Consider the following 16,817-nt stretch of genomic DNA (forward strand, 5'->3'; position numbering starts at 1 on the left):
GGTGGAATCTACTCACCATGGAATCAGTCTGCTCTCTCATGTACTGCAGAACTGCCTGCCTAGGGGCAGCACCTCCCACATAAATCATTCTTTTTTTTTTTTTTTTTTTTTTTTTGGTTCTTTTTTTTTTTTCGGAGCTGGGGACCGAACCCAGGGCCTTGCGCTTCCTAGGCAAGCGCTCTACCACTGAGCTAAATCCCCAACCCCACAAATCATTCATTTATTAAGAAAATCCCATAGACTTAAGACAGGCCGATCTGATGGAGGCACTTTCTCTGTAAAGTTCCATCTCCCAAGAGACTGGCTTCTGTCAAGTTGACAGGAAGGTAGTCAGCATAAGCGTGCACTTTCACTGCAGCAGATGGGGGGACCCTGTATTAGGGAAGCCCATTGGCAACCACAAGGAGCCCACTTCGTATTTCCAAAGCAGTGCCTCAGGTGGAGCCACAAGGCCAATGGTCTTTGAATGGAAAAGGCTAAGTTAATGTGGCTGAAGGAACTGCTTTACTGTGGGCTAACTAGAGCCTCCACATTGGGCCGTGCGTGTTCCCAAGAGGGGGAGATCCCTGAGGAGTCAGTGAAGAATCTTTTCCCAACTATGCCTGCCTCAGTTCTGGGTTCATAAACCTCAACACTTAGTATTTCCTTTAACAGATGGTTCCTTACAGCCACAAGGAGGTAGGTGGCCTATGGAGGGAAGGCCTCTTCCTCTCCTTTTGCCACCATGACTCAGGTACAAATTTATCTTAGTGTATAGGTTGTCGAAAGACCACTCAGAAAGCTACTGTCTTGATATCTACTGTACCCCTTTCTGAATGCTCGAGAGAGAAAAATAGTTTCCTTGAGGTCTGAGTGGTCAGCTCCTTATAGCCATGGGCTGTGGTCAGTACTGGCTGGCAACTGAGGGCCTTTCCCACCTTGTAGAGGCCACCCTGACTCCTGGATCCTAGCACCCTCCATCTTCAAAGTTAGAAGAGCAGGTCAAGCTCTGGGTCCTCTTTTATTTTCTCTCCCTCTCCACCCCTTTCTACTTTCCTTTTTCACCTTCCAAGAGTCTCCTGACCAGACTGACACCCCAGGACAGCCTTCTCACTTGATTTCTGCCATTAAGATCTTCAAATGTAGCCCAGGCTTCATGTATAGTCCAGACTTAATTGTATAGGTGTGACTGGCATTAACTTCTCAATGCTCCTTCTGCCTCTGTGGACCTCATGTGCATCCCGGACTCTACAGGATATTCACAGGTTCCAGGTCTAGGGTGTGGCTACCTGGGCGTGGGGAGGAGTTCCTGTCCACCCAGGGATATCTCCATGTAGGTGGCTGTGCAGAGTGGGTAGTCTGCTTAGATGGTCTCCATGAGAAGCTAAACAGCTTCAAAATTCAGCCCTGAGGATGCCACTAGGCTTGGAGTGTCCGAGACCAAGGGTAAGAAACGTGTACACAGAAGGGGGAGCCATCTACAGGACAGTGTAAGGCCGGTGTCTAAATCCCAACATAAGCAGAAATAGAATATTAATGCCCAGGAGGCAAGTGCAGGAGAAGCAAGAGTTCAAGGCCACCCTGTTTCAAAATATCCAGAAAGCAGCTCTGCAATCCCTGTGGGCATTCCTGCCGTAAATACAGGCAAGCCATCCCTCCAGCCAAGCTAAACAGCCATGGGCAGAAGCTGTGCTACAGAGCTGCCCCTCAGTAAAAAGTGACTGCATTCTCAAGACAGGTGCTCTACACCAGGTGAGGTCGGCTGTTGGGAACAGACTCTGCTCTGAGGTCACGTGACAGCAAGGTTCCTACAGAGGGTGCTGCCCAAGGATTTGCACACCGTACTGAGCACATGATCAGCTGGGCTCCAGTGAAAGGCAGACCCAAGGGTCCCTATGGACCCCCAAAGACAGCTGTCACCAGAGCAAGGCTAGAGAAATAATAATAAACTTGCCACACCTATGACCCAAGACAGGAAATAGTAAACAACCATCTCCTGTTCTGGGTGGCAGAGAGAGAACTATGTATCTCTGCTCATCAGCCCAGGGGAGGAGGGAGATCTCAGTGGCACTCCAGGGTCAGAGGCCGAGACCAGGATCCTGGACACAAGCAGTGTGAGGGGCCAAGTGTGGTGGACAGAGGGAATAAGGAGGTACATACATGTCAACCACAAAAGGTTTATCACTGGCATCTCCGTCTGTACAGAGATCACATATATAATATGTAAAGCGATGCACCCAAACCCCACCAGACCATGGAGGAAGGCCTCGCGAGGCTGCGGCTCTGGGCTCTGCAGGCTGCACAGCCCTAGTCTAATCCTCCAGCAGCAGCTCCAGCTCCTCGAGGGGCAGGCGCACACGGAGCTCCTTCTCAGTCATCACATCCAGGATCTCCTGCAGCTCCTCTGGGAAATACTCCACGGCGTCCATGTACAGCACCTAGTGGCAGAGGAAAGACCAACTCCACTGTAAGCATGAACAAGTCCCAGGATCAAGTAGGGTCACGCTCTGCCCTGCTGAGAAGAGCTCAGGCAGCTCTGCGATGTCCAGGGGACACGGAATGGCAGACTTGCTCAGCAGGGTCGGCAGGGGCCCCGTCTGGTTTGCCAGCATCTCTCGGTCTGGGTAGGACATGGGCATCTGGGCGCCGTGGGGGAATGTCGGGAAAGCGGCTCACCCACAGAGCACCGTCTCTATGCTACAGGGACAGTCACAGGGAGCTCTGGTGCTGTGGGATGGTGTCACAAGGAAAAGGCTTTGGAACAGGTACCGCCCTGCAAAGCCACACTCCCTGACACTGCTAGGCAGAGACTGGCAGGAAGGGGCTTGGGAAGCTGCAGGCAGCAAGCGGTTAAAGCTTACCTTTGCCCAAGGACAGCTCTGGAGGGCCTTGTAGAACACACCTTTGCTCCTTTCTTTGTTTCCTAAGGAAACCTGAGTTAGGAAGAGACCAGAGTGAGCGATGGAGACAGGAAGCCAAGGCTACGATGGCACAATCCATCCCTGCCCTGGTCCCGGGAAAAAGCCTGCATCTGGGCTGACATCATCTTGGCAAGCAGGGAGTGGTTCCCGGGCCAGAAAACACTCTCGGGCTCAGCATGTTAGCTCATTTTGATATCTCCGTGTCCCCTTTATAACACTCACATCCGGGTGTTAGTGAGGCTGCTTGGGGGTGAGATGCTCAGGAGATGAGGCTGAGGACTTGGCACGTGGAGTCACCCAGTATTTTAAGTTCTCTTCAGAGAGCCAAGTGACTGGGATCCCCTGGGTACCAGTTACATCATTTCTCTGAGAGGCATTACACATCAAGCATGAGGGCACATCCACGAGGGGAGGCTGAGGCAGGAGGATAACAAATCCTAAACCAGCTAGCTGGACTAACAACAAGACTGTCTCAAGACAGTGAATACATAAAAATCAAAAGGCAAATTTGCCCATTACTTATTGAAAGTAAAACTTCCCACCAGAGTCTAGAGGCAGCCTGCAGGGTCTAGAGCAGGGTGCAGAGCTGCGGCCTAGGCTGTCCCATGGCTGCAGTGATCCTGTAATAAGCTTCCCATTTGCCTTTGCTTAAGGGAGGAGAGGAGTGGGGAGAGGGGAGAAGATGGGCAGCGGCCAGGCGAGAGGAAGGTGTAGAGAGGGAAGGAGAACCCTCAGTACTCGGTGTGTAGTGACTTTTCTCCTAGCCCTGAAAACGACGGCCTTTCTAAAAACGGCCTAAGGTTTGTGAGGAGCCAACAGATGAGCAGCAATCACACGGAGGTAAAGAAAGTCCTACGGTGACAACCCGGAAATACCACAGCCCCTTCTTACGTAGTGAGACTTCCACACTGTGCATATCCGGTCCTATAACGGCTGACTGGCTTATCTACTCAGATGTCGTTCAATACTAAGTAAGTACACGGCCAGGGTGTTGGAAGAAGCTGCCACTGTCTCAACACAGCCACCAGCTTGTCTCAAAGTGCTGGTGTGCACACGCGGTTGACAGCTGGGTCCCCTCTCGGAGGCTGCAGGAGGCTTATCTGCTGCGGCTTGTCTGACTCCCTTTCTTTTACAGCCAACCAACAGTGACCAGTAGGCAGCATGGCTGACGTCTAGAGGACTCAAGCTAGTCGCCCGCCACGGCAGCCTCACAGCAGCTCTCCCCTGTCCTCTCCTCCTTACACGTGAGCTTTAATTCTTCTCTCTCTTTCTTGCTTCGTTCCTTCCTTTCTTCCTCTCAACTGTAGTTAACTAACTAAAGTGCTAGGAGCCACCCAGATGCCTGAGGAACCGCTAGGCAGCACTGCTCTAATCAACCCTTGGTTTTAACACTATCTCATCAAAGACACAAACTCCTTAAGGGCCCAGACCTTTCTTTTCGAATCAACAGCAGTTTTTTGTATACGACCACGCAGATCCAGCTCCCTGAAGTCTCAGTAAAAGTAATGTCATCTGGCCTTTCCCTGTGTCCATCTAAACACTTGAGATATGAAGCTTGCCAAATATACAAGTGTCCCCACTCCACTCTAGAGCTCTTTCCTTTGCTTGGAAAGGTTGACAGGAAAACGGGAAGAGACTGACTAAAGCCAGAGTCTCCTGTTAGCTGTACCAGGCTGCCAGGCAGTCAAATCAGGACACACCATAAATACCAACTTCCCATGCAACCCTCTGTTCCGCATGGAATTCAGCCATAAACCTAGGCTTCCAGCTCTAAAGAATTCCTCTGAGTGTTGGGGACACAGTTCAGCTGGTAAAATGCTTGTCACACAAGCACAAAGATCCCCAGAATACAAGTAAAAAACAAACAAAAACACAAAGTGTGGCAGCACAGAGCTGTTAGCCCAGCGACAGGCAGACCCCTGGGAATCTCGGGCCAGCCGACCCGGCCTATTTGGTAAGTTCTAAGCCATGTAAGAGACCCTATTTCAATTCAAACAAACAAACAAACAAACAGTGAAATGCACCCAAGGAATAGTGCCCAAGGTTGAATTTTGGCCTCCACATGTATGTACATACACACAGACACACACAGACACACAGACACACACAGACACACACACACACACACACACACACACACAGACACACACACACACACACACACACACACACACTAGACAGAAGAATGAGTGTGAAGGCTACAACTCTGTACCTAAGAATATGCCTGCTTTGGCCCCTTGCACCAAGAGCTGAACTGGGTAACAGCCTCTGGGTCCCTCAGGCCTTCAGTACAGACAGGGCTGATGTGGATCGGGGAGGCACCTGCATGGCCTCTGAGAAGTAGGCCAGATTGTCTCCCTCTGCCTTCCTCTCCCGTGGTGCTGGAGACTGAGCCCAGTCTGGCACGCTAGAACCCATCCACATGTCACTCAACATTTCACATTCTTGACCGAGCCTTATTTTTCAATTACAAAGTTAAATCAAGACCAGGAAGTTCTTGTGAATAGAACGGCAAGAATGGCGGCTTCTCTGAAATAAAAGCTCTTGGACCATTTTCCAAGTCACTAACTTAACAAAGACAATTCAGAGACAGCAACAGCCCAGTAATTACTCTTAAATTTTATTCTTCTAAATATCCTGAAAGGAGAGACACTACTCAATCTGGTTCACATAAAAATGAACCAGTGCCCAAGAGATGGGGAGAAATAAGGCCCTCCTTCCCCAGGCAGTGGTTACAGACCACTGCCGTTTCTTCTATTTATAGATTTAGACACGAGGCTTTAACAAAACAAAAGCAGAGAGTCCAAAAGTATTTTTCTTACCAAAAATTTCAAATACATCCTCCACAGCAGCGGGCACTGGCCACCCTGGTCGCTCCGGATTGCATTTTCAAACAAAGCTCTGATCCGATGCGTAAGACCAGTCTCGGGGATTGTAGCATGGACCTCCCTGCCACCTACCCTGCAAGGAAAGGACTCTGGTCACTCTAAGGCAAGCTCTGTCCCCGACATCACAGCGGGAAGACAGACTCAGCAATGGCAAAGGGCAGCAGAGCCTGGACCCGTTTTCCAGGGAAATTCTGTCCCCAGGTGTGAGCAGGCTCGCAGCCGCTGCAGGTACGGCATTAGCAAAGGCGCCGGTCAAGAATGAGTTTCTTCACTGCACCGAGCCCGCCCAGGAATCACACACCACCCCATTCGTCAGAAGGCAAGGTCCTCCCTTGGAGAGAGGAGGCCTTTCCACTTATAATGAACAAGACTCAGATCAAGCGAATAAACTATCATTGGAAGAAACAAAAACCCAAGTAACGTATCACTCAAAGCAATCCTAGCATACTAGGATTTCACTGATGTGCAGCAAAGCGAACATTCCAGAGGGAACAATGAATGCTTCCTAAGCTGACATGTTCCCAAGATGACTGCTGCCCCCAGATACAAGCAGCTATGTCAAAAGATGACATGGGAAGCACGGCTCGGCCCTCAGTGAGGGCTGTCAGAGGCTCGCAGTGACTGCTGGGCAGCACTTATGCTGCGCACTTGACTGCCCTGGACCTGAGAGGAAGCCCCACGAAGCCAGTTCTTCTGTGATTACCATCTGACAGGAGGGAAAACTGCCTGAGATGAGGTGCTTGCCCCAACTCACCCAAGGTTGAGGTGACAAGTGGCAGAGCAGGTACTGGCACCAGAGCCTCTACAGTCTACACTTGACAGCACAATGCTCTCATTACAGCTCCTCAGACACCAGAAACCAGTCAGGTGGAAGCCTGGCGCAGGAAGGAGGATGGAGGCACTTCCTCAGGGTCTTACTCACTCTTCAGTCTGTACTGGACACAACTAGAGCAGTCGTACCAGGGTGGCCGGGCCTGCGAACATGGCAACCATCCCATAAAGGTCTGTGAAGCCCATGCAGGAGACTGTCACTAATTACCTCTGAACAGATTCCACCAGCCTTTTCCTCAGCTTCTCAGCTTCGATTGCAAACAGCCAAGGCTCCAAATGCTTGGCAGACCTAGTGACTGTGTCAAAGAATCTTCTGGTCTTGTTAGCACTGTGGGACTTATTCTGAATCTGCACGTAAGCCCTCCAAAGACCCTGGTTGCCTGGATACAGCTTTAAAGCGTCTGAGAGGGTCTCTCGGAGTGGAGCCAGAGGGTACACACAAATGTTCATGTGGAATCGCAGCAGGCTTGTGTGCATCAGGGTGACGGCCTCGAGAACACTGGTCACACTCTGGGAGCTGGCACTGTCCTCTGGCCCCGGGCCTTCCAGGAGAGCAGAGCCCTCCAGCTTGGAAAACACCTGTCTGTACACCTGCACAGCAGCGTCAATTCCTACAGTCAAATACTGGAAGAGCATGAAGCATTTGACCAGGCTACCCAGGCAGTCCAACGACTCTGCAGTAGGTGGGCTGGAGGCACAGCTCTGTCCCAGACAGTCCTGCAGCGCATGCTCATAAGCCTTCCGGGCTTTCAGAACCTGAGTGGACGAGACCTGCCCAGTGTAGGGCCCACAGGGGCTGCTCTCCGTCAGCCGAGTTAGTACGTGGACGGCACGGCCTGTGGTGGCTCCTCTCGAGTCAGGAGACAGCTCTACCTCCAGCTCAGCATAGAGCAGACTGAGCTCACAGAGCTCCCGGTCCTTCAGGTCGCTGCTGCCTGCCATGCTGAGGGCTGCATCCAACACCTTTCTGGCATCCTCTGTGTTGCCGAGCAACCACTCCAGGTGTGCATACTGCCTCCAGAGGCAGAGGTTGTTGCGGTTTTCTGGCTCCTTGAGGAGACTCTTGGCTAGCTTTTTGCAGTTCTTTCCCTGAGACTTCAATCTCTTCTTTTTAGTGTGTAGACACCAAATGACCTACAGTAAAAAGAAAAGAACAACTCTGGGTCCCCCAAACACTCCCCTTGTCTGTCAGGCTGAGGAGGCACTGACAAGGCAGCGGTGCCCACACACACTCCCTGATCTGGCAATGAAATCGGGGTTTACCACAGCCATTGGGCCCAGCACGGACATCACCAGGTTTTTACTCAATTCCCCCACACAGGCTTGACCCTCTCCAAGCACTCGCCTCCCATCCGAAAGATGGACCAGTTTCCTTCTGTCCAAAGGCAAGAGCTCACTGACTGGGAGATGATGAAACATGCCGTACCCCATGTCTCGTTCCCCTGTTTCTGATAACTCAATCACTTGGCCAATAACACTTTTCAAACTTGTCATACAGTATAGTGTGAGAAGACATGAGATGGGGGCATGGAATCTATATACATATGATCCAAATACCTTGTATTTGTGTATGAAATTACCAAAGGATATATTTTTTTAAAACAATTGAGAACACAATGTGCAAAGTGAATAGGAGTCAGTACTAACTCTGGCCAGCAGAGGGCAGAGCAGTGACTGAGAACCCGGCCTGAGCTGACAGCTCCAGAGCATAGTGTAAGTAGCTTATTTCCTATCCTAAGAATCCCTAGATCCTCTAACCCTGCTTAGGCTGATGCTGCCCCTCAGCACTCAGAGCCTGGATAATCAGAGACAACAGACAGCTCTGGCCACCAAGCACAGGACTGTCTCCTGCCTGCCTGCTGCTCCTCCACATCTGAGGTGACTGTCTGAAGGAGGAAGTTTGATGAGAGTAGCACATGGGTGCATTGGGGGAGAGTGAGCAGTGAGGGCGGCGGCAGCAGTTACCTTGGCAATCTCGTACCGTAACCAAGAGAGGCAGAGCTGGCACTTCTGCTTGCCTGAGAACAGAGGCAGCACCAGGTGGAAGACATTGCGGACAAACTCCTCGCCCTCTCGGTTGTGACCTTTGGTCCAGCGAGGACAATCCAACTGTTCCATGTAGCCCACACAGCTAATGCCAGAAAATAAAGGGTTGAAGTAAGTCAAGGGCTTTTCATCATAAAGTTTACTCTCAAAGATGCTACTCTCGTCCATGGCCAGATAAAGGCAGGAGGCTGGGGGAAGGAAGCCAGAAGGTACACCCAGGAACTGCAGAAAGGCCTCAATGAGCTGGAACTGAAGATCTGGGCTGGAAAGTCTGATCAAAGATTGCCCAACGTCATCAAACAGCACCTGCAAGCAAGACAAGATACAGCTAATCAGACACGGAGGCTCCCACAGGTTTCACAGCACTTTGAACAGACAGCACTAATTCAATACCAGTCAAAGTGAAGTTAGTTTTAAATAGACAATAGCTAGGTTTTCTCCCAACACTAAAACTCAGAAGGCCTCCCAAGGTAACATGGGCAGCAGGAGAACAGCAAGCTGAAGCCTGGAGGGCTGTTAGCACACGCACACATACACACATGCACACATACACACACACACACACACACACACACACACACGCATGCACGCACGCCCGCACACATTCACACACACATGCACACACACATGCACACACACACACACACACACACACACACACACACACACACACACACACACACCCAGGAAGCATGGGGACAGGGAAGGATCAACAGGCTAAAGCCAACAACTTCCAAATCACCTGCTGGGCTCATTGAAGCCATGTTCACTTTGGAAAGCAAACAACTTCACTGCTAGGCTGGCAGGTAACAGTTACAGGGACCTTTGATTCTAGGGTGGGGGACTTACTATTCTAGTTTCTTTCTGGAAAGTTCCTTCAGAAAATGAAAACAGCATAGCGGCAGATAGACAGGAGCATAGTTAAGAAGACACAGAAGCAATGGACTGTGTAATGTGCCACTAAGAGCACGGTGCTGGCTGTAACCGCTCACAGGAGCACTAAATCTCTAAAGGCGACTTCACACCATCACATCAAAGCACACAGCCAAGGACACTGTCCTGTCTCAAGGTGCTGTCACACTGACTGCTTTCTTTGCCTCTCATAGAGGAAACAAGCTCGAGCACAATCAAACCGGACTGCCCAGGATTCATCAAACTGAACCATTAATTAATCAGGAGATTTTTCTCCCCTGGGTTTCCATTAGAGAAAGTGCAAAGTGACAGGAGGTGAGACAGTCTGCTCCAGAAGCCAGCTCAGCTGTGAACTCTATACAATCCTCAAACACCCAGACAATGATCCTCCCTGCAGATATTCAGTAGCTTCATCCAGGGAAGGCCTGGGACCTCTAGGCTCTCTGCTGCCCACCAAAGCCTGCTGAAGTCCATCGGACGTTGCTTCTGGTCCACTCCTACTCTCTCCGTCCTAACTCCAGTCTGGCCACTCCTGGCACCTCAGACGTTGCCAGTACAGAGGTCTCCATGCTCCTGCACCAGATAGCCTTTAAGCACCCACTAGCTCTCACTACCAGAGCAGCGGCCATGGAATAGCATGTAGGGAGAAGTGGCAAGCAATGAACAAGAGGCAACGCACCCCTCAAGGCACCTCACATGCAGGGAAGCTCACGAGAGCCTCATCCACTGAGGAAATCTCTTGAGCTACACACACATGCATCACAAGCCGAACAATGAGCTGACATCTTGTAAAACATGATCAATTCCAGGCACCAAAATAGCACTTCTTAGGCAGGGGCAGTGGCTCACAACTGCAATCCCAGCACTCAGGAGACTAAAGGCCGAGGATCGTGAGTTCAAGACCAGTTTAGACTACACAGCCTCAATACAACAATAAACAAACAAACAAAGTAACACATCTTCCTTTATTTTAAAATACCCAGAGATGCCAGACAGTAACAGCAAGTCTAAAACCATTTAAGGAGGTAAGAGAAGTATCAACACTAGCTCCCTCTCCATCCTTCATGCCCGGGGGCTGGAGATGGCTCAGGAGTTCAAAACCATGAGACCCACTGTTTGGATCTCTCAGCATCTACTTAACAAGATGGTAGCCTTGCACCTGCCTGTAACCCCAGATCCAAGCAGGGTAGAGACAAGGATCACTGGGGTTTGCCAGCTTCCACCCTACCCAAGAAATTCAAGAGCCCTGGGTTCAGGGAGAGACCCTGCCTCAAAGGAGTAGGTAGAGAATAAGAAGGGAGGATACTTGATGCTCTCTTCTGCCTACTATGCACGTGTGCACGCACGCACGCACGCACGCGCACACACACACATGCACGCATGTGCACACACACACAAAGGGGTGAGGGCAGGTTTTCCGCTGTAGAGAAGGGTACATGCCTGTCTCTCGGGGTCCTCACAGTCTTCCTCCGTTTGCTTCTTGGTCTTATCAGGGCGCCAGGGACGCCAGTGCCTCTGGTCTCGAGAACGTTCCATAGCAAGCCAGATCTGCCACCTGGGCAGGGTCTTGTCTTTTATCTCTTGGTCCTCTTCTTCCGGCTCCTCGTCATCCTCATCTAGATAATAATGAGACACCTAGTTCACAGGAGCGGAATATAAACCATCATCACCGCCATCACCAACTGTGCAGGCTTCATGTGGCCACATGACCCAGAGACACATCACCCGGCTACCTCCCTCGCTCAAGGACTCTTGGGAAGCAGGGAGAGTCCCAGAAAAAAGAAGCAGACACGGAGGAAATGGTGATTCTTTGGTTTTTATTGTTTTTTTTTTTTTATGCTTTCACCAAAGATACAAAAAAACAAAAACAAAACAAGACAAGCAAACAAAGAAAACCTGGGAATAGCATTCTAGCTGTCACTGCCCAAAGAACTCCCTGAGATGATAAGAACACTGCGCTAGGGTTGCACCACCTACACGTGACTCACTGAATTGTTCATTTCATTTTAACGCACTCTAAGAAGAGACAGCTAGACGTGATTACTATGAAGTGGAATTTAATAACCGCACTGGTTAACCCATGTCATTTTTGGGCAGTGGCCTCATAATTATGACTTTTCGTAACAGCTTGATTTAAAACTGTTAGTTTAGGATACCTAGCCATTTATTTCACTATGTTTCCTAAGTCTGAACACGTAGGATTAAAGAATAAAGAAGTCTCGGTTGCCTGCGAAGCCAAGTACTTCCAGGGCATAGAAAATGCAGCAACCACATCCAGAGCGAGTTTGGCGGTTTCTTATAACACTAGCTGGCACCCGCCACTGCGGAAAGATGATTGAATGCACATGCGTGTACTCACGCGCACACACACACACACACACACCCTCACATGAACACACACACACCCTCACACGAACACAGACACACATACACACACCCTCACATGAACACACACACACCCACACACACACACCCTCACACGAACACAGACACACACACACACACCCTCACACTTGAAAGCAAAAAACAAAGCCTGTGCATCCATGCTCAGGGCAGCTCTGCTCATCCTAGCCAGAACAAAACAGCCTGGCTGTCTTGGGGTACATTACAGACTGGCTTACCTAGACCACAGACTGACCCTCAGCATAAAATGAACAAACCCTTACACAAGCAACAATACAGATGTGTCCCAGAGACTTGAGCTAAAAGAGTAAAACCGCGCAAAACATCACAGAGCACACAAGGGATGCCGAGGTGTGGAGGACCAGGTGGCAGCAGCTGTAAAGGACAAGGTGGCAGCTCAAAAAATTACAGGACTATCACATGACTGGGCAGTTCTACCTGCAAATGTGCACCTTAGAGGGCTCTAAATGGACCCAGTCATGGCACCCTGAGGTTCCCAGCACCACAACTGCCAAGGATGCAGCAGCCTAAGTGTGCACCCGAGGAAGAATGGATGGCCAAACTGAGGTACACATGCATGGAAATATCATACACACTCGAAAGAAGACCCTGGCTCATGCTACAACACAGACGACTCCCAGAGACACCACAGGAAGCAGAAGAAGCCAGCTACACAGGGACAAGTATGTGGCTCCTCTCCTGGGAGGTTCCTAAAGTCATCAAGTGATGCACGCTGGAGAACTGTAGTTGTCAGGGGAGGAGACTCGGGAGGCAGGGATGATGGTAACCGAGATTAGTTCAGCTGGAAAAATCAAAAAGTCCAGAGATGGCCACGGTAACGGCTATGCACTGTGCACATGCACCTAACGTCACCGAACTACATTCTGCAGAGCAGTTACTGTGGTAAGTTGTCTCGTTTATTTTGCAACTATTTTTTTTTAAAGTTGTATAGCAGCTGGGGAGACAGCTCAGAGGGTAGAGTGCTGTCTGAGGGCAGATCACCCGGACCCAGGCATGGCAGTGTACACCTGTGACCCCGTCATTGGGGTCAGGGAAGAGAGGAGGAAGAGACCAACAGATCCTGGGCTTGCTGGCCAGCGAGTCTAGACAAGGTGGGATGCTCTAAATTCCATGGCAAACTTTGTGTCTAAAACAAGGTGGGAAGCACCAGAGGGCCCCACACATGTTCACGCCTAGGCAAGCACCACCTGTTGATACCTACACACACACACACACACACACACACACACACACACACACACACACACACCAACATGTATACATACATGTACATGCACATATGTACACAAAGACACAGGCACACACAGGCACACAGACTGGTGAAATCGGGAGTCCACTCTGGACAGGATGCTCTATCGCACTCTGTCTTCAGGTACACTCACACCCACAAATACATTTCCAATCCTACGCACATCTACAGGTATTTCAACATTAAAAGGCAAAGTCCTAATAATTTAAGTGGAAAACCAGGTTCCCGGTGTGTGCCCAACCGAGCTGGCTTCTGACCAAGCATCTTTTCCACTGAGCCCTGCCCTCTTCTTGCTACTAAAACTGTGGCTAAGAGACTGGGAGCCAGAAGTATGCCTTGTGTTCCTACTTGCTGGCTGGTGTGGGTATAAACCTACTAAGCTCTGGTGCTTCGGCAGTCCAGTGTCTGCCGAAGCCCTTGGACACTGACACTTGGCAGTGCTCTTGAGCCGCCTCAGTTGAGCAGCTTCTACAGAGAAACAATCGTGAGGAGGGAAAACCTAGCCCCACAAGTGGAGGCCCCCACTCTCCAGAAGCACCTACCTGGGTTGACAAGCACCCAGCCACCACGCTCCTGCTGGTGCATCCACGCCCGCCAGCCTCGGGCTCCCTTCTCCCCAACACGGGGCTCTCCGCTGTCCCAGAAGGGTTCAAAGAATTCCACCTGGTTCAGGTTTAAAGGACAGAAGTTAGACCAACCACAAACTCCCAAGTCTCTGGACCAAATAAGTACAGGTGGCTGTCAGTCCACGACACACACAGCAAACAGAACAAGGAATTATTTTGGCAGGCAGCCTTGAAATGGGCCCCATCACTCCACCCCTGCATTGGTATACAGTTCTAAAGTGTGAGCTGGACTTGGTGACTTCTTAGATCAGGTTATGAAAGGCTGGTCAAGGTTTGGTGACAAGAGCCTGCAGCTGGGTAGGGACAATCACATCTTAGGTAACTGCTCGACGCTAACATCTACCTTAGCACACGGTAGGAACTCAATGGATGCCTTTGGCACAGGTACCTGTGGGACAAAGCCTTCTGCATTTGGAGGCCAGGCCCTGGTGTCACCTGGACTTGAGATCTGCAGTGTGTGGAAGCAGCTTACAGGCAGTCAGTCATCCCCAGGAACAGAACAGACGGAGCACTGAGCAGGAACTGACCCTGTTATTGATCTTGTTATCCACTAGCAAAAGGCCTTCCAGAAGCCAAGCATCTTCTCTAGTGAAAACTTTCTAAAGGAACCTTCGGAGGGCAAGCAGGTTTCTGGGGAGCACAGCACAGGCTGACAGTTGCAGGATGTTTCTTGAGGGGAAGAATCTCCCCAAGAGTTCCAGGGCAGGTGAGTGTGCTGACACGAGCCTTGGAGAGCAAATGAGTGCCAGTCACCACAGGAAATGGGATGGAGAGACTGCAGACGGGTGTCTGAAACAGTGGCTTAACAATAAACAACTCAATGCCTACCAACTGTAAAGGCCTGGGTTCAATCCCCAGCACTGCCAAAAATAAACAGAACGTGCACTCAAGCAAAGGCTGACTTTTAAGAGTGTAATAAGTGTTTATAACCGGACAGACCAGTGTAGCGGCCCTGCCTGTTTTGTCCTACGTTGATGGTTGATCTCTCAGCTGGACGGGAAATGCAGAGCACTGCTGAACAGGAAGTTCTCTGTGCGCTGGCTTGCAGATGCTCAGGGAATTTACATCCGCTGGGATTTAACATCTCTGTACCATGGCTTGGGGCTCTAACAGACGTCTGAAACATCACCATCAACTGCTCGCCCACAGAACCAGAGCCTCAGCAGAGGGTGAGAGAAGGACTCAGACCCTCACCACAGCACCCAAGTCGCTTCTGAAACGACTTAAAACATCACAGCACATTTTAAAATTGCTCTATATAAAAGCTAATTAAAAATCAGCTGCACCAGTCTTAACAGGTGTATTCTTTAACCCCACTTTGTCTAAAGGTAGCATCAAAATAAAAATATCTTCACTGCTAGTTCACATGAGACCTAAACTTTTCAAAAATTCTTCTTTGGGCTCACAATGAACTCAGATGTTCTCACTATCTCCCCCAGACTCTTTCACAAAGCAGAAAGCCAAGTTTTCCAGTGGACAAAGGAAAGTGGCTGTTTCATAGCCACGTAGCTCTTATGCTGTGTTATGTTACCACATGGCAGGAACACTGGAAATGTCTCATCAGCTGACAAAATGTCCCCATGTGACACATGGACGTCCCCGTGCGACACATGGACAGCCCAAGCAGCGACTGTAGGCATCGGTGAGGTAGCAACACAACCCAGACAAAACAGAAAGAGTGACAAGCAGCTCAAAATGGCATCACCACTGTGGAGACGAGGCTGCATTTAAGCAGGGGTGGGAAGCTAGCCCGTCAGTGGACTGTGTATGTGGGAGGAGGGACCCCCCCTCTGTCTACCCAGCACACCCCACTGCCACCCTGGAGGGATCCCCCCGGGCGCTGGAGCTCCTCTGAGAGACAGCGTGAGCCATACCTGCACTTTTGTGGGCAGCTCTTTCACACTGTCAGGCTTGAAGAAGGTGAAGTCAACCATGGCCTGGAACAGAGAGACGACCTTCTCCGAGTGGCCAGCCTGCCGTAGAAAGTGGCACTGCTGAAGAAAGAGCCCTGCAGACAGGAGTGGAAGGGGGCAGGTCTTTGTTGATACCACAAAGGGAGCAAGCATGAGCTCCCAACATGCAACGCAACACCTACAAGTTACTGTCATGCTCTCAGGGTCCTGATTTAAACTCGAGGAGAGGCTGGAGAGATGGCCCCACAGTTATGAGCACCTGCTGCTCTTCCAGAGGCCCTGAGTTCAGTTCCTAGCAGCCACGTAGATGACTGCACCTCCAGGGATCTAGCACATTCTGCTGGCTTCCTCAGGAACCCACACACATGTGCAGATACAGACACATATGCATACACATCAATAAAAGTAAACCTAAAACCTTATGATATTTCAGACAGGGTTTCCTGGTGTAGCCCTTAATGTCCTGGAACTCACCCCATAGATTATGCTGGCCCCGAACTCAGACATCCTCCTGCCTCTGCCTCCCTAGTGCTGGGATTGACAGTTTATACCACTATGGCCAGCTTAATACTTTTTAATAAATGAGTAAAAGGTGTCATAAAAGTACTATAATTGAGGTAGATTTTCTATTTTTTGTATGCAGTTACACAAATATTAACAATAAAACCATATATTACCTAAAATAAGGCAGAAGTTCTGCCTGAACGACAGCTAGCAGACACTCAAAGCTCACATTGCAAGAGGAATGGCAGGAAGGGACGGCACCGCATTTGTCAGAAGGCAGAGCTGAACTCCATCTATCACTAGATGGCATTGTTCACCAAGACTGAACAGAACGAGGTTCGGAACATCTGAACATCTGAAATGTTCAGCTCATCTTCACGGTGCTGTAATCCCATTTCCTAAACAGCCTTAGGCTGTGTAACAGAAAAGTGAAGAATATCTGATGTCAAAAGAAAACTCCGTGTCACTTGTTTTCATCTCGGTGTCAGGGATTATCACCATGTCAGGACATCACATATGCATGG

General features: G+C 50.1%; 1 protein-coding gene across 4 annotated transcripts in view; it reads right to left on the reverse strand.

The window, feature by feature from the left end:
• Positions 1-2,136: 2,136 nt before the first annotated feature.
• Nrde2 (NRDE-2, necessary for RNA interference, domain containing) overlaps positions 2,137-16,817 on the reverse strand; it is a 40,569-nt gene continuing 25,888 nt past the window's right edge. The window contains exons 7-14 of one of the 4 annotated variants that reach the window (NM_001427742.1): positions 15,751-15,884; positions 13,793-13,913; positions 11,018-11,193; positions 8,585-8,971; positions 6,828-7,753; positions 5,723-5,861; positions 2,841-2,912; positions 2,137-2,417 (exon numbers count right to left, since the gene is read on the reverse strand). In NM_001427742.1, the coding sequence (NP_001414671.1) occupies positions 2,292-2,417; positions 2,841-2,912; positions 5,723-5,861; positions 6,828-7,753; positions 8,585-8,971; positions 11,018-11,193; positions 13,793-13,913; positions 15,751-15,884 (2,081 nt within the window). In that variant the 3' untranslated portion in view covers positions 2,137-2,291. Of the gene's footprint in view, positions 2,418-2,840; positions 2,913-5,720; positions 5,862-6,542; positions 7,754-8,584; positions 8,972-11,017; positions 11,194-13,792; positions 13,914-15,750; positions 15,885-16,817 lie in introns of those variants that run through there. The other 3 variants (XR_593161.4, XR_593163.4, XR_593162.4) reach the window with 3 other exon arrangements.

This window comes from Rattus norvegicus, chromosome 6 (assembly GCF_036323735.1).
Source record: "Rattus norvegicus strain BN/NHsdMcwi chromosome 6, GRCr8, whole genome shotgun sequence".
NCBI classification, from domain to species: Eukaryota; Metazoa; Chordata; class Mammalia; order Rodentia; family Muridae; genus Rattus; species Rattus norvegicus.